A 27,068-nucleotide genomic window follows, 5' to 3' on the forward strand; every position below is an offset into this window, starting at 1 on the left:
CAAGCTCCCTGGGCTGAACTACATAAGGAATGCATGTCACTTTAGGAGTGTTTTACTAATCCTCTTGTAGTCAGGTCCAGCTAGAAGATAGGAGTGGAAGCTGTGGTTGGGATGGGTTGTTTCTTACTCTTGTTGGCATTAAAGTCTGAAACTGCTTTTGATGTTAGGTATTTCATCAATGTTGTATTTTTAAAACTGAGCATATATGTTTCAGGAGCTTGAGTTAACACAGCAGAGCAATCCAGGTATGGTATGAGCAGGTCTTTCTGAGGTCAGTGATTCCTGAAGAGGAGATGCTCAGAAAGCAATTTGCTTATGCCCCTCTGGCCCCACCTGAACTGAAAGAGATACCATCCAGGCGATGCTGTGAACTAGAACTGGTTTCTTTCTACAATAAATAAATTGCACAGTTAACTTGTAAAGCACATGGCTTCTTAACACCTGGCTTGGAGAGCACTGCTTCCCTCAGGCAGTGACTCAGGAAATGAAGGAAATGTTCTAATAACTTTGAGTTCAAGGATATTTGTCAGACTTTAGTGCATCAGTTTATTTGTGTTTATTTTTGGGAAACTGGGGAAAAATGAAATTTGCTTGTAGGCTTTATTAGAGCATGGAGTGGAATATGTAAAGCAGAGATTAAAAATGAAATAGCCTATTGTTTCCCAAGGTAATTTCAATCACAAAGCTTCTCAGCTGCTTCCCCTCCCATCCATCTGCAGGCGTGATGCTGATATCCCACCCCTTCTCTCTGCACACTTCTGACTTGAGTTAGCAATTCTAGCCCTGGAAAATCACACTGTGCCTGTGACAAACCTTTCTCATCTGTTTGGGGAATGCTGTGCCAGCCCTGTTACGGAGCAGAAGCCAGAGTGTGGAGCAGTGCAGGGAGGTGGCTGCCTGCAGGTGGGGGGAACTGCTGTGCTGGAGTGGGAATGGGGCTCATGGACAAATAAAGGATCGATTCCAGGTCTTGTCCCACAAGCCAGGCATTGAAAAAGCAGTGATAATCCAAGAAAAACTTTTTCTGCTTCTGGCTCAGCAAGGTGTAAGACACAGTCCAGGATGTCCCTGCTGATGCTGGTACCTGTGCGTGTGGTAGGTTTGTTGTGCCCCCAGTTCTCGCTCCATAGAGGAGCAAGCTCTGCCCTGGAATGCTGCTAACTGAAAAAGCAGATTTGGTGCCAGCTATCAACTCCAAAGCATCCCTTGGTGGTAGTGGTTGTGGGGGGGAGAATGGGGAGGCAGGGCAGACTGCTTTATAGAGACAGGACATAAAACATCTGTGGGGATGCAGGGGATAGTGTAATGGATGTAGGTTTCAGATGCCTTCACTGAACTGCTGTGCAGTCTGTCACAAGAGATGGAAACTAGATATACAGTTGCATAATGACTCCACAGAGTGGTGTTTGATTTACCAGCTGTACTTAGCATTTGCATTCCAACAGGCTGTGGTTGCTGAAATCAGAGGGGAAGCTTACAGTGCTGATGTTTGGTGATGGATATGGCTGTGGAGACCAAGCTTTGCTCACCAACATTGATTATGTGTAACAAAAGGCTTAACATAAAGTGGTGCATTCTGTTGTATTGGTTTTGGTGAGGAGGACCATACAAGCAGGGTTTTCGCATTAACTGGCTAGCTCTCAATCCTGAGGCATCAGAGTTTGCTGCTGCCCTCAGATTTAAGGTTATTGCACATGAAATTCTTAAAACTCCATTATTCATCAGTGTGAAAGCTTACCTGAATGTGCTGATGTATGGGAAGGGCAAATGGATACAACAGCCATGGCTGGAGTGGAATATCTCCATTAATTTCTTTATTTAACAGGATTAAAGAGGATCTGAACAGCCATCCAGGGCTCCCAGGGCAGTTAGTGCATGGTACTAGAGGGTGAGAAGGGCCATTACGATGAAGTGATGACATCTTTATCACAATTTACTGTCGTATTGAGCTTAGGTCCTCGTGGCTGTGCTGTGGTGCATCCTTCCAAAGGAATGTGTAAAGCTGAAGGGTACTTGATCACGTCCCTTGATGATCTGCATCGCTGTTTAATTACCGTGTTCTTAACAATCCAAACCCTACACGATCATTTATTTTAACCTACATTTTTCAACTGCTCTTCCCATTATTGGTGTTTATATATGACAATCCTGATGAACGTCTGGAGTAATACACTCCAACGTTACAAATGCCCTTTTGCTTGTCTGGGTGCACAGTTGCCCATACATCTGAGAGACAAAGAAAAATCACACAAGTTAAGAATTACTTATTACGCTTCTTTATTATGTGTTTCCTTCTGAAGAAAGATTTGCAATGGAGAACAGCCCTGTGCATTCTAGTTTAGTTACTATCTCTGCTATGGTCTTTTCCTTTGGAAGTCTTACATCATAATAGAGGTTTTACAGTCAGAGACGATGACAGCTAGTAAAGCATTCACTTTTCCCCAGCAAATTGTGTTAAATTAGGTGCTGTGAAGGAGAGGAGAGCTGTGCTCCTGCTCTCAGTGTTATGTCTTCATTTTGCGGCTGTTAACACAGTGTTGGTCAGTGATTTCAAAAGGTTGTTCAGAACTGAACTTTAAATTGCATAAGACACAGAGAGGAGGATGGAGTGAGCTCGGGAGCTGGTGGTTAGTGGGACTGGGAGCACTGCTTAAGTAACAAGGAGTGAACTCAGTAACGACCCTATTTCTGACAATGACCTGTTGTGGTTTATTCTCCATCATCTATCACAGACATCTGTCACTTAAACATTTGGAAATCAAATAGATAAATTCTTGTACTTTCCAGTGAGCTAGGACTTGTACTGCTGACCTGTTATACATTTTATTCATGAGGAATTTGGACTTGCCTGGCCAGAGTTGGCACAGTTGGGTTGGGCAGTGAACTAAGCAAAGCTTGGTGTGCATTCTCTGCTCCCCCTGGGGACGTCACTGTTGCCTGGGGATGCTCATCCTCCTGCTGTGCTGGGCATGTGGCTCTTGCTTATCTCTCCAAGTTCCTCTGCCTTCTGATTTTTTTTTATTAATTCCAATTTACTGTTCCTATTGCTTCAACTTAAGAAACATTTCTTAAAGAAGAAAACGGAAGAAAGATTTAGGATCTGTTTGTCTGTTTCCTGCTCTTGCTGTGCAGTAGGCTGGACTGGTGTTGGCCATGATCAGAACAGCAACAGTGTTGGCCACTAAAACTTTTCCTGGAGACCACTGAGTTTCCTTGAAGCTGAAATGTTCCAAATAACATCTGCAAATGCAGGACAGTCTCTGCACTGTGCATGGAGAGGTGGCTTTCAGTGGGCAGCATCTGTCTGCTGCACAGGCGATAACCACGGAGCTGGTTAACAAACATAGAGTTTCAGTCTTGTGAGACATTTCCTCCTCTTTGTATTTGCATTGATTCTGTGTCAAAGTCAGAACAAATATTTTCAGTATTTTCAAAGTTGAAGTTCTTGTTTTTGAGCCTCTCCTTGTTTGTTTTCTGTCTAGGTTTTTAAATGTTTAATTCTATTGTCTTCTTTTTTTTCCAGAGTACAGAAGTGTTATATGACATGGCTTGTCTTTAAAATAGATTATTTTAAAATAATTTGGAGCAGCTGTTGTCTGGTGATTGAGTCATATCATTTTCTTAGATTAGAATCTCTTGTTTATTTTGTAATGAAATGGTTTGACACTTAAAACAAGAAATGAAGATAAATTGTCAGCATACCAACAAGGAAAGCAGGTGCTTATCTCAGCAGCCTTCTTATTCTAGGAAATGCCGTATTTCTTCTCCACACGTGTTTTGATGCATTTTTAAATGATTCTAGAGTCAGAAATTTCCATGGTTTCTTACTGAAATATTTTCTGCATTTGATTCCCTGAAATTTCTCATCCTTCAGAACTTTACATCAGTTCAGGGGAAGAGCTGTACCTTCCTGGAGCCTTCTCACCTCACCAGAATCTGATGAAATGTGTGGATGATTTGCAGCTGTGCTTTGTGTCAGCCTTGCTGATGTGTCGTGGTTCAGGACCTGAGCCAGCCCTGAGCTGACAAACACTCCAGGTTGAGGATGGGAATGCAGTGTGTTGTCATGTTGTTTTGTTTCTTTCACGGGGAAGAATCCTTAGAGAAATGTGGGGATGAGAAGGCAGTTGCTGCCTGCAGGAGCTTTTCACATCAGGATGCTTTGCCCATGAATAAATCCGTCAGTGGATCTATGTTGATGCCTTCAGGAAAGTAGTGGTGGTGTGTGTACAGCCTGCAAGAACAAACTCCATCTGCTTACTTAAACATGAAGCCCACTGATACGTTATAGCATCTTTTTTTCGGTGTGCATACACACAGATATGTACTGTAGCACACTGTGGATGTCTTTGGTGAGGAAGTACCAAAGCTTCCATAACTAGAGGTTGTCCTGGCTGTGAGAAGTGCATGGTGAGCCCAGGGCCTGAGCAGTGGGGCTGTGGGGTGGCTGGCAGTGAGCAGCCAGCTGGGCTGGCACAGAAGGGAAAACTGATTTTTTTGTATATATATATATATTTATTTTTTTTTTCTGAGCTAGAAGTAGATTTGCCTTCTTTTCCAAACAGTGCTCTGTTTTTGGAGCCACTTTACATTTCACCTGTGATTTTGCAGCTTAACCATCAGCACTCAGCAGTTACGGAAATGCATAGAAGCCCTCGACCACAAAAATGTTCGTGCAGAGGAGTGTAATAGCCCTCATTTTATAAATGGCAAAATGGAGGCTCAGAGAACATGGTCATGAAGGAGGCCATCAGCAGAGCTGGGGGCACAGCTGCCTCTCACCCTCGGTACCTCCCTCACCATGTTATTCTCACTGTGGGCAGCAGAGATGAGCTCGACACTTGCTCTGGTATGAGCAATAAAATTGTAGAGTCATAGAGTCGTTAAGGTTGGACAAGTCTGCTAAAATCACCAAGTCCAACCCCACCATACCCACTCACTGCATCCCTCAGTGCCACACCCCACAGATCTGGAACACCTCCAGGTGTGATCCCCCCACCAGCTCCCTGGGCAGCAGTGCTGCTGCATCACCACTCTTTCAGGTAGGAAGTTTCTCTTGATATCCAACCTAAAGAGGCACATAACGAGCTGTGTCTGCTGGCAAAGTCATGCTTATCCATCTCCTTTTTCTGTTGTGTGCTGAATGAAGCAGGGCCACATGCATACTAGCTGATTTTTAGTACTGTTTTGGTTTTTTTTCCCCGTTCTGTTTCCACGTTGAAATTAAGTGGTAAGTTTTTGGGGATGAGAACTGTTCTCTCTCAATTGGGCTAGTAAGATCCATGTCAGTGTGAGTGGAGTCTGCTGCTGTCACAGCCTTGCAGCTTGGTTATGTCAGGAATCACAGAATACATTTCTTAAAAAAAAAAAAAAAAGAAAATTTTTGAGGGGTGATTAATGAGAGAATGCATCCAAAATGATTTTTCACTCACAAGTATTGCTTTCTCTTTCCCCCTTGTGAGTGAACTCCTCCTGGTTTAAGATCCCTTGTGCTCATTTATTGAGCAGCAAACCCCCCCACTTTTCTCTTTTTTCTCTCTTACATCAGTGATTTTCCTTGTCATTTTTTTTCCTCTCTCTAAAACACTTTTATTCATGTGCCTTTGGGGATACGTATATATATTGATGAAGAAAATTAACTCATTTTGTAGTAACTTTAGAACTGGTAAGTGAATGCTTTTATTTTGGTGCAAATCAAAGACAATTCCATCTTCTGATTCCGTTCGTGGCCTTCTGTGTAATGTGATGGAAAGCAAACTGTGTTGGCTTTGTGCAGGGCACTCTGAGTGTGGTGCTCAGTGGCCTGGTGGGCATTCCTTGTCACTTCCCCAGACTCCCATTTGTTCCTTCTCCTGCACAGTCTCACAGAATTGTCACTTCCCTGACACTGTTTACAAATAGAGCATGCAATCAGTGTCAGTTCATTCCTAACGAGCACAGTGCACACATCTTTCATTTCACTGTGGGATTTGCTGTGGCATTGGCTGGGTTGTGTCTCTTTGTTTGAGGTCTTTGACCCCAGTTTGGGTTCTGTCGGTGGAGGTGCACAGGCTCTGTTCCCTCCAACTGCCACAGCAGTGCCTGAGGACAAGGAGCAGGAGCGAACACTTCTCCTCCTGCATTTAATTGCCTTGTTTTAATGATCACTGTGCCAGGTTCTGTCTCTTTCTCAGGTTTCTAGCGAGTAATAAAAATTTAAAAGCCAGTTGTAATTCCTGGAAAAGTTAGCAGGTTTGCAGTGAAATCGCCTACAAGCTGCTTATTTATAATTCCTTTTTTATTCTGTTACTATTAAAGCCCCATCTTTTAAATATTGTTTATTTATTTTTCCTGTAAACTGAACATTTTCCTCCTGTCACAATACAAGCAACTTAAAAATTTTCAAAGGCTCTTTCAGCAAAGCTGGGGATTAGGTTCTCGTCGAGTCCTTCATAAAAAATTGAAGACTTCATATATTAACATACATTGATTTATTCATAGTGTTTCATTACAAATAAGCAAGGATCCCCTAATATGAGGAAAGGTTAGGAGAGCAGCGGAGCACGTTATATTATATTGACAGCTCAGTTGAAATTGAGCTGCCTCTGGATTGAATTTGGAAGGTGAAGAAGGAATTGGCTGGTAAATAAGTCATGAGCTTTCCTTGCAAGTGTCTGTGTATCAGCAGGGTTGTCGTGGGCAAGCAGAATGGAGCTCGAGCAGTATTTCAAAGGTGTGTGTTCAGCTTGGGTTCCCCTAAAGGTGTGTTAGCAGCACGGCGCACGTGGGGCCGTGGCCTGGCTGGGTTGCTCTCAGGCATGGTGCCATGTGTAAGCCTGCAGCCCAGGGCTAAAAGTGGGAAATACTATCAGCAGCTGTCTCATGAGCTCAAGCAAAACGAGCAGGGCTTTTGTCTAAAGGCTTGGTGAGATTTATTTCATGTGAACCTGCCATTCAATTTCAGTGTTTCACTTTGGCACGGTGTCTTTAGCACAGGAAGAGAGTTCAGGGAATTTTTGTTGTCAGTAAAAGGCTCCCATTGTTTTCAGGAGGCTTTTGAGAAGAAACAACTGCTTGATTGAAAATGTATCCCTGTGTGCACTGGAAGTTCCCCTGTGCTGTGGGGTTCATATGGGAAATGCTCACGAAAATTCTGCAAGTTGTGCTGTGCTCAGCTTTGGCTGTGGAAGATTGGGGTTGGGAACAGAAAGCAATTCTTGGCGGCTTTTGTTGTACATCTGCACATGCTGAGGTTGCAGTGGAGAGAAGAAACGAGTTTCTTCCAAAGTAAAGCCCTGGAAAAATGGCCATGTTTATTTGCTGGCATCCAAGCACGGGATGGTTTGCTTGGGATTCTGCCCTTTTAGTTTCAATCTAGAGCTCCCAAGAGGGGAGCGAGATAGGATGCAGAGAGAAAGCAGATGCAGAAGGCCTCTCTCACCTTACTGTCCTTGTTCTTCATTTGCAGATTACTTACAAGGCCGTTGGGTCTCTGGATCCCAGTGCTGACCTGTCCAGCCAAAGAGGGAAAGTCTTCAAGCTAAGGAATGAAACACATCACCTCTTTGTAGGATTATACCCAGGCACCACGTATTCATTCACCATCAAAGCCAGCACAGTGAAGGGCTTTGGGCCACCCATCACAACACGGATTGCAACTAAGATTTCAGGTACTGCTTTGGAGAAGAGAAAAACGAACTTCACAGGGCTTTGTTCTTTAGATGCACAGCTGATGTGTGAAACATGAGGAAGGTATTTAGTTTGGTATTTATATCCAAGTTTCATAGGGAGCACAATCTATTGTTCGTTCAGGTTACAAATGCAGGGGTTAATCTGTGGATTCCTTGGGAGGATTCTGGATGGGGACCTTTGCTAGTTCTGTAGATGAACCTTCATTGCAACAGATAATTTGAATTATATGCTCAGTCACAGAAGCTCCTTCAAGAATGTGGTTTTATCTCAAGAATGCACTGAAAATGGATGCAGTGAAGTAATTGAATTAATAGCAAAAAGAGATGAAAATAAAGGGAAGCTGTATTTGTGTGGTTTTTTTTCTCTTTCCCTGAGTAAGGCCTGGGGAGCTTGAGGTAGGCAGGTAAGGACGTGAGAGGCACTGCAGGGAGAATGCCCCTGGGTGCCCAAGAGAAGCAAGGTCTTACCAGCAGCACAAATGGGTGAGGTCTTGGTTGAGGTGACACTGAACAAACATTAAAATTTTACTGAACTAGGCTCTCTAACAGAGCTCAAAATGAGCATTTATTTGGAATATCTAACTCATTGAATCTAAAACAAATGTTTGGGATGTTTGGGACGCTTTGTAATGCAGCACTGCTTGTTTTCCCTTTTTCAAAACTGGTTAGGAAGTTGTTAGCATTAAAGTAACAGCATATGAAAGCAAGGGAATAAAATATCTCTAGTCCCTGCACTGACCATCAGCAAAGTTGGAGCCTTTTAGGTTGAGTGCTCACGTCACAGCCACCTGGAGTACAGCCATGGGCTGCGAGGCTGCCTGCAGAGGGAAGGCATGGCATGTCCTCTGCTCACCTCCAGCCAGAGGAACAAAACAGCGCAGGAGTGGGAGTGCTTTTCTCCTCTCATTCAGTTTCTCTTCATTTTATTTTTCAGGGAGTGCTTAAATCTTGTTAGAAGCCTGCATGGTTATAAACTGTAGGAACATTGAGCTCAGTTTATCATTTCTATTTCTCTGTCCTCTAAATGTCTGGTTCACAATAGGTAGGTGCAGTCCCTGTGCAGGCAGCTCTGATGTTAGATTATATTGTAGCGTGGTCAGCCCTGCTGCGTGGGTTTTTTTGAAGTTACTGTTATACTTGCTTTAAGTCACAGTCCTAAAGGAAGTAAGGAGAACAATGAGGTTTCCATTGACTTATTTTCACTTACAAGGATGTCTTTGTAAGGCTGTCTGGAAACTGATAGATGGCTTTTCATTTTAAAATCTATGTCATAGGAATGTGTGAATATGTAAGTTTATATGGGTGGCTGTTCATTTATTTGTCACAACTGGGTGCTTGAATTCCCAAGGACTTCTCTTTGGGCAGGACTCAGCAAAACAGGCACCACATGAGTGAGTAGTGCTTGCTGCTTTGGGGAGGTCACTGCCAAGAGTCATTTTACTGAGCTGCTGTTCAACTCTTCCACGTTGAGCATATAAAAATGCTGTATCACATTACAGTGTCTTGTGACTAATATGGCACAATTGCTGAATGGTACCTGCTATCATTAGCTACTCCTGCCAAAAGCTACATTGCTTCCATTTGTTTCTTGACTAAATAGCATCTGAAAGTCAAATGGTGGATTCTGTGAAGGAACCAGCCAAGCTGGCTGACACAGCAGAGGTCGTTAAGTCACACCAGTGCAGAGTTTCAGCTAGGCTGAGAGAAGCTGCTCCAAAGCAGGGTGATGGAGCCTGCAGAGGTACAGCCCAACTTGCTCATGGTGCCCAGGGAGCTCTGCAGCTCTTGGTGGCACTGCTGCATCCCCTCTGCCCAGTACAGGAGCAGCACAATGCTGATTGTGGCATCTCCAGTGAGTATGGTGGTATCAGGTACAGGATACCACTGGTGGCTTGCATCTTTAAGTGACCCATGCTGCTTCCCTTGGTGCACAGCACCTTCTGCTGAGAGGTCCCTGCTGAGGAGCTGGCAATTGTTCTGAACTCATTGCCAGCTTACGGATGGGGAAGTCAGTTGCTGAGCTGATAATAGGAAGCACCATTCTTAACAGTTTTCAGGCATTTAGATAAAAATCCTGATTGTAAACAGGATTACTGTGGAAATCACTGTGAGAGGATTAAACGTGGGACCCCCACAAGGCAGCTTGCCCTTGAGAGTTATAGTCTGTGTGGGACTATGCTCTTCATGTAAATTCTTCTATTTGCTTTATAGTTAGGGATACTTCAACACAGCTTACCTCTTTGGAATTAATTCAGTGCTGCTCAAATCCTTCAGATCTTCCACAGAAAAATTCTTGTCGCTAAGGGATGTCTGCTACTGGGGAAGGAAGAACTGACGTAATGAGTAGGCTGTGTTTCCTAGGGAAACGTAGGGACCCACCTTGATGAAATGACCCTAGCAGAAGTAGGAAGAGGACTGTGGTTAAGTGTGAGTAGTCAGTGGTTTTCTACATTGCCGTGAGGCACACCATTGATGGAGTTAAGATGGATACTGTGGCTGGTCACTGCCCGCAACACACACCACTAAAGCACTGGGGTTAAATACCCATTTGAGTCTCAGGTCTACGCTCAACTTTTGATGCTTTCCCGCTTGCACCCTCCAGCTAATCAAGGAGGTACTGCTCACACATGTGCATTAAAAATTCTCTAAGATATGGGAGTTCTGATGCGTTGGCACGAACAGTGAATGACAGCCAGGTTCCCATGTGCAGCTTTCAGCCCTGCCGCAGATTCACAGCTCTCAGGTGGTGTCTTTCAGCGTCCATGCAGTTCTCATTCTCTGTTTTTTAATGTCGAAGAGGCAATCCCATCTCAAAAGATTGCTAAGCCTTAAAAATTCAATGGAGGATTTTCAGAGCCAGTTTGAAGATTTGGGTGCCCTGTTTGTTTCTAATAGGAATCGAGTGTACAAATTTTTAAACAGTTATGACACTTTTGGTCACAACATTGAGCGAGTATTTTGATGTTCCATTTGAGAAATGTTAAACTGTCTCCAAGAAATGTTAATAGCACGTTGCCATCACTACCAAAGGCAGCAACTGGTGCCTCAGTAACGTGCTGCTTTGTTCTGCCGCAGCGCCGTCAATGCCGGAGTACGACACGGACTCGCCGTTGAATGAGACTGACACCACCATCACTGTCATGCTGAAGCCTGCTCAGTCCCGGGGAGCCCCTGTCAGGTGTGTGGTTTCTCTTCCCTTTTTTTGCAGCACTCCCCTCTCCTTTCTCTTGTTCTCATTTCGTAATGGAGCTGCTGAAAGCAAATGCTGGCTACAAGGCCAACTTGAGTGTTGGTTTTGCCTTTCATGTCTCCTTTTATCAATGCCTCTTGCTGTTAACCTCCAGGAGCACAATCCCTGATGGCATCACATAGGGTTACTGCCCTTTCAGCATCTCAGTTGCCTCAGAGGTGCTGGAGTTTCAGTCTATGGAGCTGTGTGATGTGCTGTGAGCTCAGCAAGGCTGCAGGCCTCCATCTCCTGCCCTCAATTCCACAATGGGCCTTTGTTGTAATTGTGTGGTGGGAACACTTAAGCTAGTGTTTGCAGATCGTTTGCTCCTCATGTCTCAGTGTTGCAAGCCAGTTGTTGCTCCCAGCTTGTGGCAGAGTGAGGAGCTGATGGAGGCTGGTGGAGTCCCACTGCCTTAGTGAGGTACCACCAGGCGTCGGAGGGCGTTTCCATTTGCAGAGTGGATGACTTAGGGCAGGGAGCTGTACGGATGGAACTTGTGAATGCCGTGGTGGACTTGTAGAAAACATCTGTGCCTAATCTGAGCTGGATGCCGTTCTGACTGAGCTCTCCAGTGCTGTAGTGGGGCACCTAGCTGCAGATCCCTCTGACTGTTGAAACATGACTTGGAGGCCTATACTCCACTGCCATCTTTCGCCTTGGTAAATGTGCACGTGATGAAAGGCATCAGCACAAGAGAACAAACTGCCCTTCAGAGGCAGCACTGCCTTAGCTGAGGTTGGCAGGAATGCCAGACACTCCTCCATCCTTTGTTCTCTTCAGCTGAGCATATAAATTAAACTGCATACAATAAAACCAGTTGTAGCTTACCTATGAGGATCTGGGCTGCTATCCCAGCAGCTGTTACCTTCCTTTTGGCTCTTTAGGATTTCCATTGAGTTTTCACAGGACACTTTTTTTTTTGTTTCCCCTCTGAGTGGTATTTAATAATAATTCACTCAGAAGTGAGCTGGCTTTAGGATCTCATCTGTGGGAAGTATAGTGTTCTTTGGGAGGTGTCTCACTAAGAGTTCAAGGAGCAGATTACTCATGTGCAAACTTACTTAATTTATCAAAGTGTCCTAAATCAATTAGTGCTCTATCTTATGTCGTAGCTTTTACTCAAATTGCACTGATAGCTAAAGCAAAATATACATATATTCTTAGAACTTAGCATCACTCCCTTTCTAGTTGTTCTGAGATGCAGGCTTCAACATTTCCCTTTTAATCTCTGGTACTCCATGTGAACAAATTTAGCAGCCTATTTTCTGAGTCCTTTAGGGATATTGTTCTGGAAAATGGCAGTAAAACCACAGAGCTCTGTTTTGTTTTATTTCTTTATATGGGGGAATGTTCCTGTATCTTGTTTTACCACCTGCTGTCTTAAGAGTGTTGCTATTTTGTCTTTTTATTGAAAGTCTTGCAATTTTTCTTGAAGCCAATTTGCTATACTTTAACCTCTTTCAGCAAATAGTGTCTTTTTCAGCAAATGCATCTATTGTAAAAAAAAAAAAACAACTCTAAAGTTTTCATAATTTTTCAGTCTAGTTTCTTTAATTGTATTGTAGTCTATAGTACACATTTGCAGAGTGTAATATTTATGCCATGTCCAAATGATGACATTACTTCATTTATTGAGCCCAGTCCATTGACACAGATGGGTATGAAAACCTGAGCAGAGAGGTGTGTGTGGCAGGGGAGGAGTCTTGGGGAGATGTTTAGCTTTTTATTAGCTGCAACAGCCCAATAATGTGTGAATACCTCTTGCTGCATTTTGCTGTATAAATATAGTTCTTAGTCTAACCTCAGGAAATCAACAATTTTGACCTTGTATCAGATTTCCCCAACCCTTTCCTTTCAGCTTTTTCTGCACACTTTCCAGTTTGGATAAATCTTGCAGTACAATATCCAAAAGCAGGTATCACTCCCTCAGAGGCCTCAACACCATGCAGCCAATTAGAAGAATAATGTTTTATGAACGATTTGTGACAACACACAGTGATGAGGTGTTTCTTCTTTGCTTTTTTTTTAATTTTTCTTTGTTTGTATTCATGCTGAAAGCTAATATACCCTTTTTTTTGTTGTCTGGTTACTTGTTTTATGTTCTACGTTTCTTTCTCCTTCACAAGTATAGCATTTTGTATTCATCTCTACTAATTATCATCAAATTGAGTTTCAACATGCTTTTAAATCTTGCTGCAAACCCAGAGTGCTTCCAGCCCCTCTTAGTCTGATGTATCTCCCACTCACTTACCAAGGCATGACTGAAAAGGCAGAATCGGATTCAGGCAGCGCAGATGCTGAGCATTGAGGCTGTGCAGAGTTGGGTGGAGGGATCCCAGGTGATGTAGCGTGCCAGAAGGATGTCTGTAGGATGTCTGCTCTCCTGGCTTCTCTCTGGCTTTCCTAAATCCATTCTCTTTTCCACCTGACCACCCAGCCTGCCTGAGGGGCGGGCTTTCAGTCAGGGCTCTTGAAGATAGTCAGAAATAGATACTGCTTGCAGTATCTCACAAAGCCTCTGCTCTTTGGATCTGTCACGGTGCGGGAATAGGTACGCTTTGCATCCTCTTGTTAGTTCTTCAGGCAGCCAGTTTCTGCTCTACAGTGCCCTGGGTTTTCAATATAATCCTTCTAATGTGTGAAGGCAAACTAACAAAAAAAACCACCTTCAGTACATAGCAGTTATTCTTTGTATTTCCTCTTAGATGCTAGGAAGGTGAGTTGTGGGGGTGTGATTGTAAACTAGTATCTGTCCAAAAGGTAGTTATGTGACTGCACTGTGTTGTTTCATTCTGCTATAGTCTGAGCAGCATACAGGTGGAGTACCACTTGCAAGATCACTTTTAGAGCAATATTGTAGAATATTTCAAAAAAGATCCATTTGTACTTCCACTCATGTGAAATATGGGTGCACCACAGCCAAAGTCACTTTCAACATTAAGACATTTCCGATGTTTCCTTGTGCTCACAATCAGTAACTTAAATGTGCTTGTTTATAAACCTAATGATCATGAACTTGACATTTTTAACAAAATACAGATAAAGATCAAGACACTTTCATATGAACTTATAAATATGATATAAACTTAAGACAAAGTCTACAAAAGTATACTTCTTGCCAAAAGAAAGATGGAGCATCAGCAAGGCATACGATGTATCCTCCCTTGAGTCCTGGGCATTTGGTTCTTTCCTTGTGGTGAAACCTGCAATTTTACTCCACCTTGCTCTTTGAAAATAACTTTTGGTGCATCTTATATCAATCAAAAGCCCCTGAATGGTGTTGTGATTGATTACTGAAAGCTGGTGTTCATCTGCAATAGATTCAGAAGAGGAAAAGAAGAATACAAGTGTTCTCAATCTTTATTCCTCAGCTCCTTCCTGAAAAACATCCCAGTGTGATTTTGAGGATAATTTTACCTTTGAAACTGTTATTGCCAGGAGGGCTGAGTCAGTCCTCCATAGATTATTCACATATGACATCTTTAGACCTCAATTTGAGAATTTATATCTCGTTCACTGCCTGAAAATACTGCTGTGAGGTATTTCACCTCCATGACGAGGCTGCTGGGCTCTTTGCTGTGTGCTGAGTATTTGGGAGTCCATCTGGTTTATTAACAAGTCATTGGGTTGTATCCACCTATACTACTATTACAGAGAACATCACATTTTCAGAGCATGTATTAGTTTTAGACATTTCAGACTTTACAGAAATGCTCACCTTAAGGGTGATTGCATTGTTGGCATGCTATTCCATCTATGGGAGCTGCTGGACCATTTAGAGCAGAGTCTGCAATTACACTTTGGAGTTTCAGTTGGTGCAGAATTTCTTTGCTGGAAGAAAAGATGGGTTTAATTTCCCTGTACTGCCTTACTGCAGTTCTCCAAAGTGTATCAGTATCCAACCTGTGGTGTTGTTTAGCGTGTCTGTTGGCATGCAAGGTGGTATCTGATGGTTTTCAGGCACCTGAACCTGTGCTGGGTTAAGGGGAGGTGTTTTTAGAGCTTAACCTTATGAACTGTGCACGTGACCTCATGCATCTGTATACAGATGTGCTTTGTGTAAGGAGAAGGTGTAAGTAATGATGGATAAATGTATTCAGGTCAGATTTTATGATGTGTTCGTGAAGTGGTTGGGTAGACTTTATCACTGTGCTGAGGATGGATGGCTTATTGTATTAATGTGCATCTTAAAGGAAATAAGCAAATCTACGTGTGAGAAGGAAACTGGAAGTATTTTGAATATATTTAGAGGCACTGAGCAAAAGGTGAAACAAGTATTTTCATTATCAATGTTCAGCCAGCAGGAGAAATTAATTTATATGAACAAAGCCCCATGTTAATCATTAGTATTATCTGATATTTGGTTTCCCAAGCATGAAATAAAGGAAGTATTGTCTGTGTTGCTAAATGAATCAAGAGAAAACAGTTGTGTTGTTATTGAACAGAAGTCCTAAAAACAGTGCTTGTTTCTGTTTTTCTGCTCAAGCTGTTTTCCAAGCAAGAAATCCTCTATGATGTTTGTGTGTTCATGTCTTCCTTTCATTTGTTACTGCATGTAACTTCTGATAACTGGGGAGTGGTATTGCTTCCACCTTGTGTGGGAGAGCTGGGACTTTCACTGTCCACCTTCCACCTCAGTCTGCAACAAAGCAGAAATGCTGAGTCTCTGAATTCATAAGCTATAATGTTCATCTCCATATTGTTCTTTTTCTCATGATTTCAGCCACCATCTATCTGTATTGAATGTACCTTTCCTAAGTCCCTCTCGCTAGCATCTTGGTGTTTGTCTTTTTTGGAAGCATGGTGGCTTTTTCCACCCTTACGAAGGAATACAGACCTAACAGCCTTGATTCTGTGCTGGGGTAGGAGTGAGATCTACAAATGAGGAGCTATACATCTGCAAAATCAGTTGGATTTTTGTTTGTTTTGCAGATAAGGGCTTTGGTGTTTACATTCAGTGTCTACGTTGGGAGCGATGCTGTTTAGCTTGTTGCTTCACTACTTTTGAGTATTATCGCATGAGTTTGCCTCAGGCATTTATGTTGGTAATTAATTCATTAATGCCAGGAACGGATGGCAATTTCTTGTTAAAACTTGCACACGGAATACCTTGTGCTTGGAAATAAAGGCAGGAGTCAAGGATCAGCAAAACAATAAAAAAAGGTTCCAATGTTTAAAGCTGTGGGGAGCATAACAAATTATTATGCCCTTGGTAATTCTGGAAGTTCAGCTGCTTTGATAGACATGTTATAAATACCTAGAAAATAAATCCTAGTCTGCCTTTTCTAAACTCTTATTCAAATGTATACATCACATGACTCGGCTGATTGAACACAGGACAAACAGTCATCACATTAGATCTTTTAATTTTGTAGTATCTAATGAGGAATGAGATTATCAATCTAGGCTTCTGATAGTATAAGCCTAATTATCTGTATTAATTAACATCTCTCATAATATACCTCAGGGATATTGTTCTGAAGTCATTCAATCTGGGTTTCTCTTGCATGGCATTCTCCCTTTCATTTAGGCAAGGGTTTGAAGGTAAACAAGCAGAATTCCTTTCCTCTTAAAGGTAAACTAGAGCTGCTTTTTCTTCAACAGTGTTGTGATTGTGACAGAGAGAATGAGGGTTTGCATCAAAGGTAATAATGGCAGCTGCACAGGCTGCTCCTTTTTGGTATAATAAACATCATACCAGAGTTTCACATTAAATATTTGTGGGTTGACCTCAGCAGTGTCTCCTACCCCTGGTGATCTGAGCAGGGCACAGAAGGACTGAGCATACACATCTGTTTTGGCTGGAGTCATTGCGTGGTGAGTTTAGGGCATACAGAATGATTTCAGTGACACTTGGAGTTGTTCTGGATCTTAAAAATGCTTTACCTGCTGTATCAAGAGAGAAGTGCAATGGATGTGCAGGGGTTGAGACAGGAAACAAGGTGACAGCCGTAAGTATCAGGAAGGAATATTTTGATTTTTATAGAGCATGGCATAATCAGTTGAATAGATGTTTCAAGGTCTTTTAGTTCCCCTGAAGAGTCAGTTGCTGGCCCTAAAAAGTGAGGATAAGTGGCATGTTGGGTCAGTTGTCTCATGTGGTACTGGAAATACATTCTCTGACTGCAACATCTGAGAGTGCTGTCCCTTAAAATGTCACAAAGCTGCCGTTACCCATTTATCAGCCATCAGAAACATGCCTGCTCCCTGAGCCTGGATGACCTGCTGTGTCTCACTAAACCATTCTGCAGAGAGTACGGCAGCAGCAAGGAATGGGAGAAGGAAGCCATCAAATTTACATATATTTTAATTATAATATTTTAACAATCAAATTACACAGAGACAACTCTATTGTGTCAAGTAGCATTTTATTAGCTGCACAGTGAAGCTTTTACTAACATTTTTCAGTGTGCTTTGTTGAAGGCCTGAGGATATTGAGAGTCAGGGAGTGTGCGTTTCTGCATAAATCTTTCATGCTATCCACATGAACTGTCAGATTAAATTCCAGCAATCAAAAGGTTAATGAAGTCTGAACTTTAAGCTGAGAATCACAAATTGATGGCCATTTTCTCACATCAAGCTGTCGACGGGTAAGACAAAGAAGAAACGGGAAGGAAAGGGGAAGATGCCCCCATTGCCAGTGTGAGGGTTTCTTTTTCTCCAGGACATTTCTTTATTGACATTGGAGTGGCCAGAGTCAGTGTTCCCCTTCAGTGTCATCCCAGAATAAAATGACAACAGCAAACTGCATACAGTATTTTAAGAATCAGATGCTGCATTTGTTGGGATGTACCACCAAACCTCCTTTTGTCTGCAGCAGCCCCTGCATCACACCCGGAGGTGTGCTGGGCTGTCCCATCTGGGAGCCTGCCCACAGGCAGCAGCTTGGTTCCCTTCATGGGCTGCAGAGGAAGGCTTGCCTAATTGAAGCAGCTCCATGTGGTGCTTAAATTCACGTGGGATGAGTCTGGGCAATAGCCCATGGCAGATATCACCCCTCGTGTGAGCCCTATCCAGGCAGCATCTCTCCAGCAGCAGCAAGGCTGAGGTGTTCAGAGGGCACGCGGGTGCCTTCCTGTGTGTGGCAGGCAGCGTTTGTGCTAGCAGGTGCCCCTCAATGTGTCTACAATAACACAAAACCACAATAAAAGGGAAGATGAGTAAGCTCTGCTTTGCTGTTGCAGACTAAGGCATTTCAGGATTTAATTATACTACAGGTATATAAATTCCGGAAACATGTTAATGCTCCCGTGATTAAAATTATAGAGGGCCTAATTGAAAAAGCATAAACCGAATTGAAGAATTCCTAATTATAGTTTGCTTTGAGGTGTTAATTTCCTCCATAATGAATGCATAATTTCTTGAACTAGAAAAGGGGGCTGCTGCACCAGTGCGTGGGCTGCAGATGGAATGAAGGGATTATCATAAATGCAGCCAGACAATTCAGAAGAGTAAACCTCTCCAGCCATGGAGCTGTTCTGCCTCTCTATAATTTCAGTTCTCCTACCACAGCGCTTTTCCAAAGCGAAAGGCAGAGCTAGGAGGTGGTGAGAGACTTGCTTACAGTGCAGAAGGAAGGGGAAATAGGACTGGTTTAATTAAAAGTAGTCAAGGTGCAAAAGAGGAAGGCGAGGAGAGAGGTGGAGAGCAGTATTTCACTGGAAAGGTCAAACAGTAGAACAGAAGATGCTGACTTTTCTCACTACCCACCTCACCTGGTTCAAAAGTAATTGCAGGAGCTGATGTTGGTGCAGGTTGAGGGTTGGTTTTTATTTTCCTCCAAAAGGGTTCACCCTGTGTTTCAGCTTTTCTCTTGCATCAAAAAATGCAAGAAGGGAGCGAATGGTGACGTGTGTCTTTATCAGGTACAGCCTGCTGTTGGGTAAATCTGCCTCGTTCCCTCATTGGGGATCTCTGAAGGTGTTTACAGGTGATGACAGACCAGCTGCCAGCCCTTGTCCTCGGGATTTCAGTTTTCCTTTTTATCCACCTGCAGCTTACTTGTGTTCCAGGGCGGATGTACTGAAGGTGTTACTTCTCCCTGGTGTCAGAAGAGTGGTTGTTTTTTGCTTCCTGAAAAGCACAGTATGCCCAGAACAGGCAGAAAGAATATGCCTGCTATCCCTCTGTAGCTTTTAGAAGCAGGAAATCTGTATTAAAATCTGTATTATCATCTTCCAGGAGAGTTCATCCTCTCTGTTGTCCATTGATGATGTAACAGTGAGTAGACAGTGGTGTGAGCACATTGGCCTTATCTAATAATGATGCTTTTCCTGATGTTAGAAACGGAGCAAGGTCCCCTATTTGTCTTGTGTATTTCTTATCCTTTTAGTTACATAAATCAGTTCTGCTATTCTGTTTTTGAAAAAGATTTTAGATTTGTATCTATGGGATTTCCCTTTATAGACCAGTAGCTATTGTTCTGTAAAATGGAGGTAAAAAAACCTAGATTTTTTCTGTATGGAAACTGGCTTAATTGAAATTCCCTGAAGGGAAGCCATTGGTAGTACCCAAACTCACAGAGACCAGGTGCAGAGACACCCAGCCCTTATGCAGGGCTGTGCTTTATGGAGGGCATGGTGCAGTGTGCCAGGAAGGGCTTGCCCCACTCTCTCCTAGTCCTGTAGGTAGCCAAAGAACTGCTTTGGCTCTTGTCCTTGAAACTTTTTCTTCTGGTCTCAAGACAAACCAGTGATCACTGAGACCTCAGTCACTGATGCCCGTTTAATGCTGAGCGACATCAACACAAAAGGGTTGTGGTGTTTTTTTTCCTCTCTAGATCAAACAGATGGCAGGTGGTTCAGGAGGGAAAAAACACCTCCAAAGCTACAAACATTAGCTCCTGTTGCAGCGAAAGCCCTATCTGTCTGTGCTCATTATCTTTAATCTGCCAGCACAAAATAACATTGAGCTGGAGAGATAGGGACTGGGCCTATTCCACGGGGGAGCAGCAGCTATTATGTCTAATCTGTGTTGCAAGCCAGGTCAGCCTTATGGAGATGGCTGAGATAATGGAGCACACAGCTTTGAAATGCCCTCTAGTTCTGTATTATTTTTACCACTTTTTTTTTTTCCCCAGTTAAGAGTAAATGGGGAATTTTAGGCATTTAGAAAAGTGCTTTATATACATATGCATATGCATAAATATACATAGGTCAATCTAAAAGTAATGCCTCCTATTTATTTCCATGGAAACTACAACTGATATAAAGAGCACTGTAACACTATTTGACAGAGTATGCTCTCAGCTACAAAATGCTATTTTTCAGCACACTCACTGCTATTGACTGTGCCTTCTTGCTGTTGATGAACAAGATCCTGCATGCTGTGCTTGTAACAACCTGCACCCGCATAGGTAACACGCTGTTGCTGTCACTACTGCTGCACCACCCACCACCTCACTGTGCTGGCATCTACTGTTTGATCTCCATCAACATTCAGCAAGCATCAATGGATGTCAGTGGGTAACATCTTTTCTGTGTGGAGGTATTCAGTTCCACCCCTTATCTTCATACCCAATTCAGTGTCAGATATTCTTCTGTCAGACTGCTCCTCTGCTGCCATCTGTCATACAGCAACACAGTGCAGCAGGATATTGGTGGGGAGGTTCTACTCTTTCTACCTTTTACTGCTGTCTCACCAATATCCACCTCTGACACCGTGTGCCAACATCATAAAATAGGAGGCATTACTTTCAGAGCAGCCCTTGTAATTCCAGTAAACAGATGCATGTTCTGGTGGTCTGAGCATGGAAAGAAGTATGGACCAAAGGACAGAGCTGAACACTTGGACTTCTAAGCACACAAGTCCTTCCTTTGGTCAGTACACACTGCCTCTCAATACAGTTGTCTTCTTGACAGCCGTGTGCATTTTGTACACACTAATGCGTTTCTGCTTGGAATGCACTGGCACTGCTGGGGTTATTAGTTTACTCCATCAGCCCATCTATAGGGAGATGCTGGACTGCAGTTGGACTTTTAGTCCAACAGAGGCAGGATCAGTCCTTACATTTTCTTACCTTTTTCTAGCGCCCATTCCATTTGTCATAGAAATTTAACAGAGCTTGGCGTTCTAGTGATAAACAAATGCCTGTGTGAAAATGATGGCTGCAAAGAGTGTTAGCCAGGTGTGAAACTACATTTTGTTTCATGAATTTTGGGGTAGAAATGCCGTGGTAAGCTGGTAAAGCCAGGCTGCTGGTCTGTGTGTGAGAGTGGAAGAAGACGTGGAGAGGCTGTTATCAGCCTTCTTGATTAAATGGATTGCATTGCCACTGGCTCTATCTCAGCAGGTTTTTTTCATAGCAACGATAGTAATTAGCATTTTCTTTTTTTTCTTTTCCTTTCTTTCTTTCTTTTTTTCTTTTTTTTTTTTTACAAATTTGGCTGAATTTTGATATTTTCAACTTGAGTGAACGTAGCCGAAGAGTTGTTTAATTTAAATGAGTGTTTAAAGAGCACACAAAAATAACTTCAAGATGAAAGATCTGGTGTAATAACTTTGCAATATGAGAGACTATTTCCTCAAGTAGCATCACTTTCATGAGCTTTATTTCTGTGAATGCCTTCTTGCAGATGTGAGGAAGCTGATTTCTTTTAACGATTGTATTGATGGAGTTGCAGCCCAATATTCATAGTGGGCTGGTTTTTGAATCTCTGAAATAGCCAAATGTATTGCAGATGACACTGCAGAAAATCTTTATTTCGTATTCTTTTCCATAAAAATGTTTATTGAAAGCTGACCTTAACTTCAGTGTATTGTGTCCTGCATGGAGCCGTATGGAAATAGTAGCAATCTTTAATTGATTTTAATGGCTTTAGAATCAGACCCCAAACAGAGAGAAAATTGCAGGGTGGTATATTGTATCCCCGTGTGTGCATCCTAGGTGGCTGTGAAACTCAGTTCATTATGTTTTGTAGATTAGTTTCAGAGCTTCTGATTAAAAGTGCGTAGGAGATATTAAGGCTGAAATCTGGGAGAGTCTGAAGTAGGTAACTCAATTCTTGGGAATGTATTGGCACCTGAACATTATGTTACGGGGTCGCAAGAGGAAACTACTGAGGGAATGTTCCACGTTACACTGAAGCACTGCAGGGTATGCTCAGAACAGTCTCTGTGTCTGGCTTTGTAAGACCACTCAGGATGGAGCTTTCACAGCATCGCTGCTCTCTGTTACGCGTTTTGTTCCTGTAGATTTTATTAGCAAATCACTTGCGTTCTTTTAAATCGTCTTGAGAGTTATTGGGTTGAATTGATTACAAAATCCCTTCTGTACAAGTTCATGAGGGCTGGAGGCACACTGTTTACTATTTGCTATGTAATTCCTTTTTCTTTGTTGTTCTTTTTGTTTTTAATTGTTTCTGAGTGAGCTCTATGGAGAGCTTATGGATTTCTATGTGGTATTTCTAGTTTCCGTTGTATTGTAGTTCATCAGATTTCCTTTTAGGAGAAAACGTGCCTGGATAGTGCAGTGTTTCTGACTCACAGAACACCCAGTTTCCTCAGAATCCTTGTTTTCTGTCTGGGACTGCTATGTGATTGACTTATTGTGGGTAGGACCATTTTGTTTCTTATTGTCTGTGTGGCAGAATTCAGGGTTTCAATAAGATGTCTTTGGGTATAAAAACTAAAGATGTTGATGACACTCTTCTGGCTCAGTTTGCATCACCAAAATCAACTTGGCCAGAAAATAAGCATCTGCAGGTGCTATAGCTAATCTGAATCTGGTCTACAGGGAGATATCCGTGCCTGTATCAGAGGGAACTGATGATCTTAAAGGTCCCTTCCAACCCAGACCATTCTGCAGTTCTATGAATGCTGAAGTGTGCATATCATGCACTACATCTAACCCTGTCCTATTCCATTCTGGTGGGAAAGGGCTCTGTACTGGCAGAATAAAGCCCTGAGCTTTCTTGTATACACGCAGGCATATTTATAACTATATTTAAGTTATTTTAACCAAGTTTAATGGGGTTACAAGTGAAATGATGGTGAAAGGTGCTGGTGTAAGTATACATAGCCTGGATTATTGGACTTAGCTGTCCATCTAAAAAAAAAAAAAGGAAAAAAGTGTGGCTTTCTTGAGATCAGGACTGCCATACTTAAAAAGTACATGGGGAAATGGGTGTCAGGGTGCATCTTAGGGAGCGCTTTCATGGGCACCTGCTGTGGGGTCAGGCAGATGTTCTCTCTGATTTGTGTTGTGCTGACTCTGGGACATTCATACCATCTGCCCTCTGCGGGTGAGCATCAGCTTTCTGAGGAGATCATGGCCTTGGGAGAATGCGTTTTAAGAACTTCAGCAGTGTGATTAAGAGGAAAGAAGAATTGGCTGTTGGCCCTTCTGATTACCACACCTTGCCCCTGCCCGTGGGCACTCAGTGCCTTTTGATCATCTCTGCGCGGCATTAACTCTCACGGATTTGTCAGACACTATTTGGGTTTGATTTCCATGTGTTGGGATAACCTTTTCAGAAGTGTTGCATCTGCTGATTCCACAGAAGAGGTGCAACAGGGGAAATGCAATGCATAGCTCACGTTGGCTGCTGCATGCCCTCAGTCTGAGATAACACAGCATCAGGATGGAAAAGGCTTGCATCTTTATACTTCATTTGCCCTTTTCATCTTTGAATTAAGACAGCTATTAAGAAGGAAACCGCTATCCTTTGGCAGTACCTTGATTCCTGCAGCCTGTCAGACAGTTAGCTTGGAAATACTGTGTTCGTTTGAACCAGAAATGAGAAGTTCCTGTTTTTGGGGGGGTGAGCTACAAAACATGCTCAAAATGATCTAATAAAAATGCACTGCAACATCAGGCTGCACTAATTGCCCCTGGGTTTATTCCCTGGGTGAAAATATTATTGGAAATAATGCACCACTGATAATATATTTGTGTGTTAAACATTAAAATCAAATGAAAAAGTATTAGATCTTAATGTGGCACATTTAAGAAGATCTGGTGCTAAAACGGTCCGAAGGGGATACTGAACTGCTGAAGCACTGTTTCTTTTAAGCTTTAATAAGTCAAGTGAGGAGATCACTGTAGGGTTAAGGAGAAAGTGTATTCACTGGCATACTCTGTCATCACTGGGGTGTTGTGAAGGTGCTCCTTGATGGAAGTGCCATGTCAGTGTACCAAAGTGCACAGACCAGATGTCAGAGCTTTCTATAAAACACTCCACATTTCCTCCCACATTCATACACATCATACACTCAGAACTGGAGTCTGGACTAACTACACAGCTAGATTCTGGACAATTGCTTCCTCAGCCCATCCTCGAGCAGCACAAAAAGAAATCAAGAGCAGGGGGAGGCAAAGTCTGCCAGAGCTCAGAGATCTCTCGGTAGCTCAGAGACAGGGCTGTGATTTGGAATGCTGATTATCACACTTGTGCTTCCACACTGAATAGAGAACTCATAATTGAAGAGATTACCTTGTAGATGATGATAAGAGCACATTTTCTTCCTCTGCAGACAACATTTGTGCTGTGGCGACCATTATGGCTGATGCTTTTATCAGTGATTTAGAATGGAACTGTCAAAAACTTTAAAAAGCTTCTATTAAAGTAATGTGGTTTTATCTATATAAAACCTGCGAGATTTATCAGGGAAACCAGGTTTGTCCTCCTTTTCTAATAAGTGTGCAGCTGCACCACAGGGCAGGGAGCTCTCCAGCCTTCGAGGAAGTCAGGCATCTGATCAGTACCAGATTGAGAATCCCTGGAGAGAGCTCTCTCTCAAGAGCAGAGCTGAGGATATTTGAAAACAGTCCTTCGTTGCCATTCATGGGGATAAAGCAGTGTTGCTGGTTTGCAGTGAGGTGGCCTGGAGTAGCTTAGCACGAGGAAGGTGAGACCCCTGCTTCTGTTCCCTGCTGCAGGCAGATACGTGGATTTGATCGCAGTGTCTGCAAATGCGGATGAATATTAAAAATTGAAATGAAGTAGTTAGTTTTACTGTGTCGTCTTCCAGTTTATTGGCACTGAAGTTGTTATATGGAATTGGTAGTTTCAATGCTCTGCTTTTGTTGTCTCTTTTAATATGATTTCAATGTATGACACTGAAACTTTCTTTTATCCAGCTGGGCGTTTTCAAGCAATGTATTGATTCCTGCTATGAAAGCAGTGTTCGCTGATACTGGCTGGGAGCGATAGCTTTGAAGCATGAGAGGAGAGCCCCAGGAGATCCATTTTACTGCCTACCTGGTAGCCAGAATAAGAGCTAGTAGAATAGTTTGGATATCTCCTCTGCATTTCCATTGCCTCCTTTTAACTTGCATTTAGCTCTTCTTTTTGGGAAAGCGTTCCTCTTTTCTTTGCTTATAATCACAGAGCTGTGCATTGCAAACTTAACAAGCCACAAATGTCTGATCCTGGTCCACATCCGATCAGAAGTGTGGCTACAGCTGCATGCCTTTGCAGCCAAAGGGGCAGCTCATATTCACAGAGTTTGTTTTGAGCTAGTGCCTGACTGCCATCTTAGGGGTCACATCAGTCACACAGTGCATCACAGAACGTTATCATATTTTGAGAAAACTGAAATTACTTTTACTCTTTTGAGAATTTCCATAGTAATGCAGACAGTTTGGCCATAATTTTTGGTGAGTTATTACAGGCTTGCTATCCAAAATTCCCATGGGGATTTCATTTGGTTGTAGGATCACTGGACACTTTTTGTTCCAGTGGAAGGGCAAACAGGGAAGAGCTGTGATGCTTCTATGAGAAAAAGAAAAATACACCTAGGAAGAGGAAATAAGAAAATTGTGAGTCTCTTTACTGGAGTAGGGGTGAACTGTGAATCTAGCATTTCTGGAGGGACCAGGCCATAATATCTGAATCAAAATATCAATAAATGAGATCCAGAGTAATAATTTGGTAAGGAAACAATTTCCAATCTTCAGTCCAGAGAGATCCTTGAGGGTGGCTGCTCTCTTGTCCACTTGACCTCTAGTAAATGACAGAGAGCCTAAGGAAGGGGTGAGGCTGAGTGATGAAGGTCGCTGAGTTGAGCAGGTACGACATGAAGAGGTGTGAGTGCTGTGTCAGTTGCCGAGAGCTAGGGCACAAAGGAAAGAATGCAAAGTAATGCCAGCCGTAACTCATTCTGTGTTTCACCAGGGAGTAGTTTTTTTAGAGAGATGGAATAATGGCTCAAATACTTGTTTCATAGGAAAAGGTGACAGTATTTGAATAGATTAATGGTGTTTTAACTTGCACACAAATGGGACATCTATTAAATTTCAGTTGAATGCTCATGAACGAGCCATTGTGCTTCCAGAGACATCTGAAAAGATTCCAAAAGAATAAACATAAAAAATAAGTTAAAATTTCAGGTTGTTGAAAAGGTGAGTTATCCCCAGGATAGGAAGAAGTGCACATTAACAGCTAAGGCAGAAAGCTAAAATGGAAAAGAATGCAGGCACAAGAGTATATGCTACAAGGTTCTGTATGCAGCAAAGGTGTTGCTTGTGATAAAAATGAGTGCATATGGTAACACAGTAGGTATGAGAGCAGCCAAGGGACGAAGTGAGAATGTCTTAAAAGGTAAATAAGTTATCTGATTATGGATAGAGTGTAGTTACCTGGCCATTAATGTCCCCTGGTAACTTCCCCTTCTAAACCTGTGAGATCTGTGGGCTCCCTGCTTGCACGTGGCATAATGGAGAGAATAAGGTGGTCCTTGAACGCAGCAGGTATGGGAGAAAGAGGGAACCTGTGGGCTGAGAGGAGAATTAGCTATATATGTATGTATACAATGATTTATGTATGTGTGTGTAAAAAGGAAACATTTTCTAAACCCAGCAGAGACAGGCTTGTATGCTCATATGCAGCAGGACAAACACTTCTTAGGTTAGAAGGCATATGACAAATGCCCATAGAAACGCCCATCACAATTCTGAGTACTTCTGTCAGCAAACAGAAGCTTCCTTTGACTTTTGTCAGTAATGTAGATTATTATTGCCAAAGTGAAGGGTCAGAATAAGGCTCTGCATATAGTCAGGTCGTGAGCAGTGTCCCAGATGGTAAGCTACAACTCTGTAACTGAACTGAACTCGATGTTGAAGTTAAACACTCTTCTGCTACTGCTATGTCCTCAATGGCAATCTCAGAAGTGTTGCTGGGAAACGTGTTTATTGTTTTAGAAATCAGCAAATAAATACCAGAGAC

The 27,068-nt window shown here is 42.6% G+C and overlaps 1 protein-coding gene across 2 annotated transcripts in view; it reads left to right on the plus strand.

Annotated features, from left to right (window-relative positions):
* PTPRT (protein tyrosine phosphatase receptor type T) overlaps nucleotides 1-27,068 on the plus strand; it is a 409,415-nt gene that overhangs the window by 298,175 nt on the left and 84,172 nt on the right. For both annotated transcript variants that reach the window (XM_065754165.1, XM_065754164.1), the window contains exons 10-11: nucleotides 7,448-7,649; nucleotides 10,746-10,848. In XM_065754165.1, coding sequence (XP_065610237.1) covers nucleotides 7,448-7,649; nucleotides 10,746-10,848 — 305 coding nt within the window. The remainder of the gene's footprint in view (nucleotides 1-7,447; nucleotides 7,650-10,745; nucleotides 10,849-27,068) is intronic.

The sequence above is a fragment of the Cyrtonyx montezumae genome, unplaced genomic scaffold, assembly GCF_038088225.1.
Source record: "Cyrtonyx montezumae isolate F1298 unplaced genomic scaffold, pur_monq_1.0 scaffold_9, whole genome shotgun sequence".
NCBI lineage: Eukaryota > Metazoa > Chordata > Aves > Galliformes > Odontophoridae > Cyrtonyx > Cyrtonyx montezumae.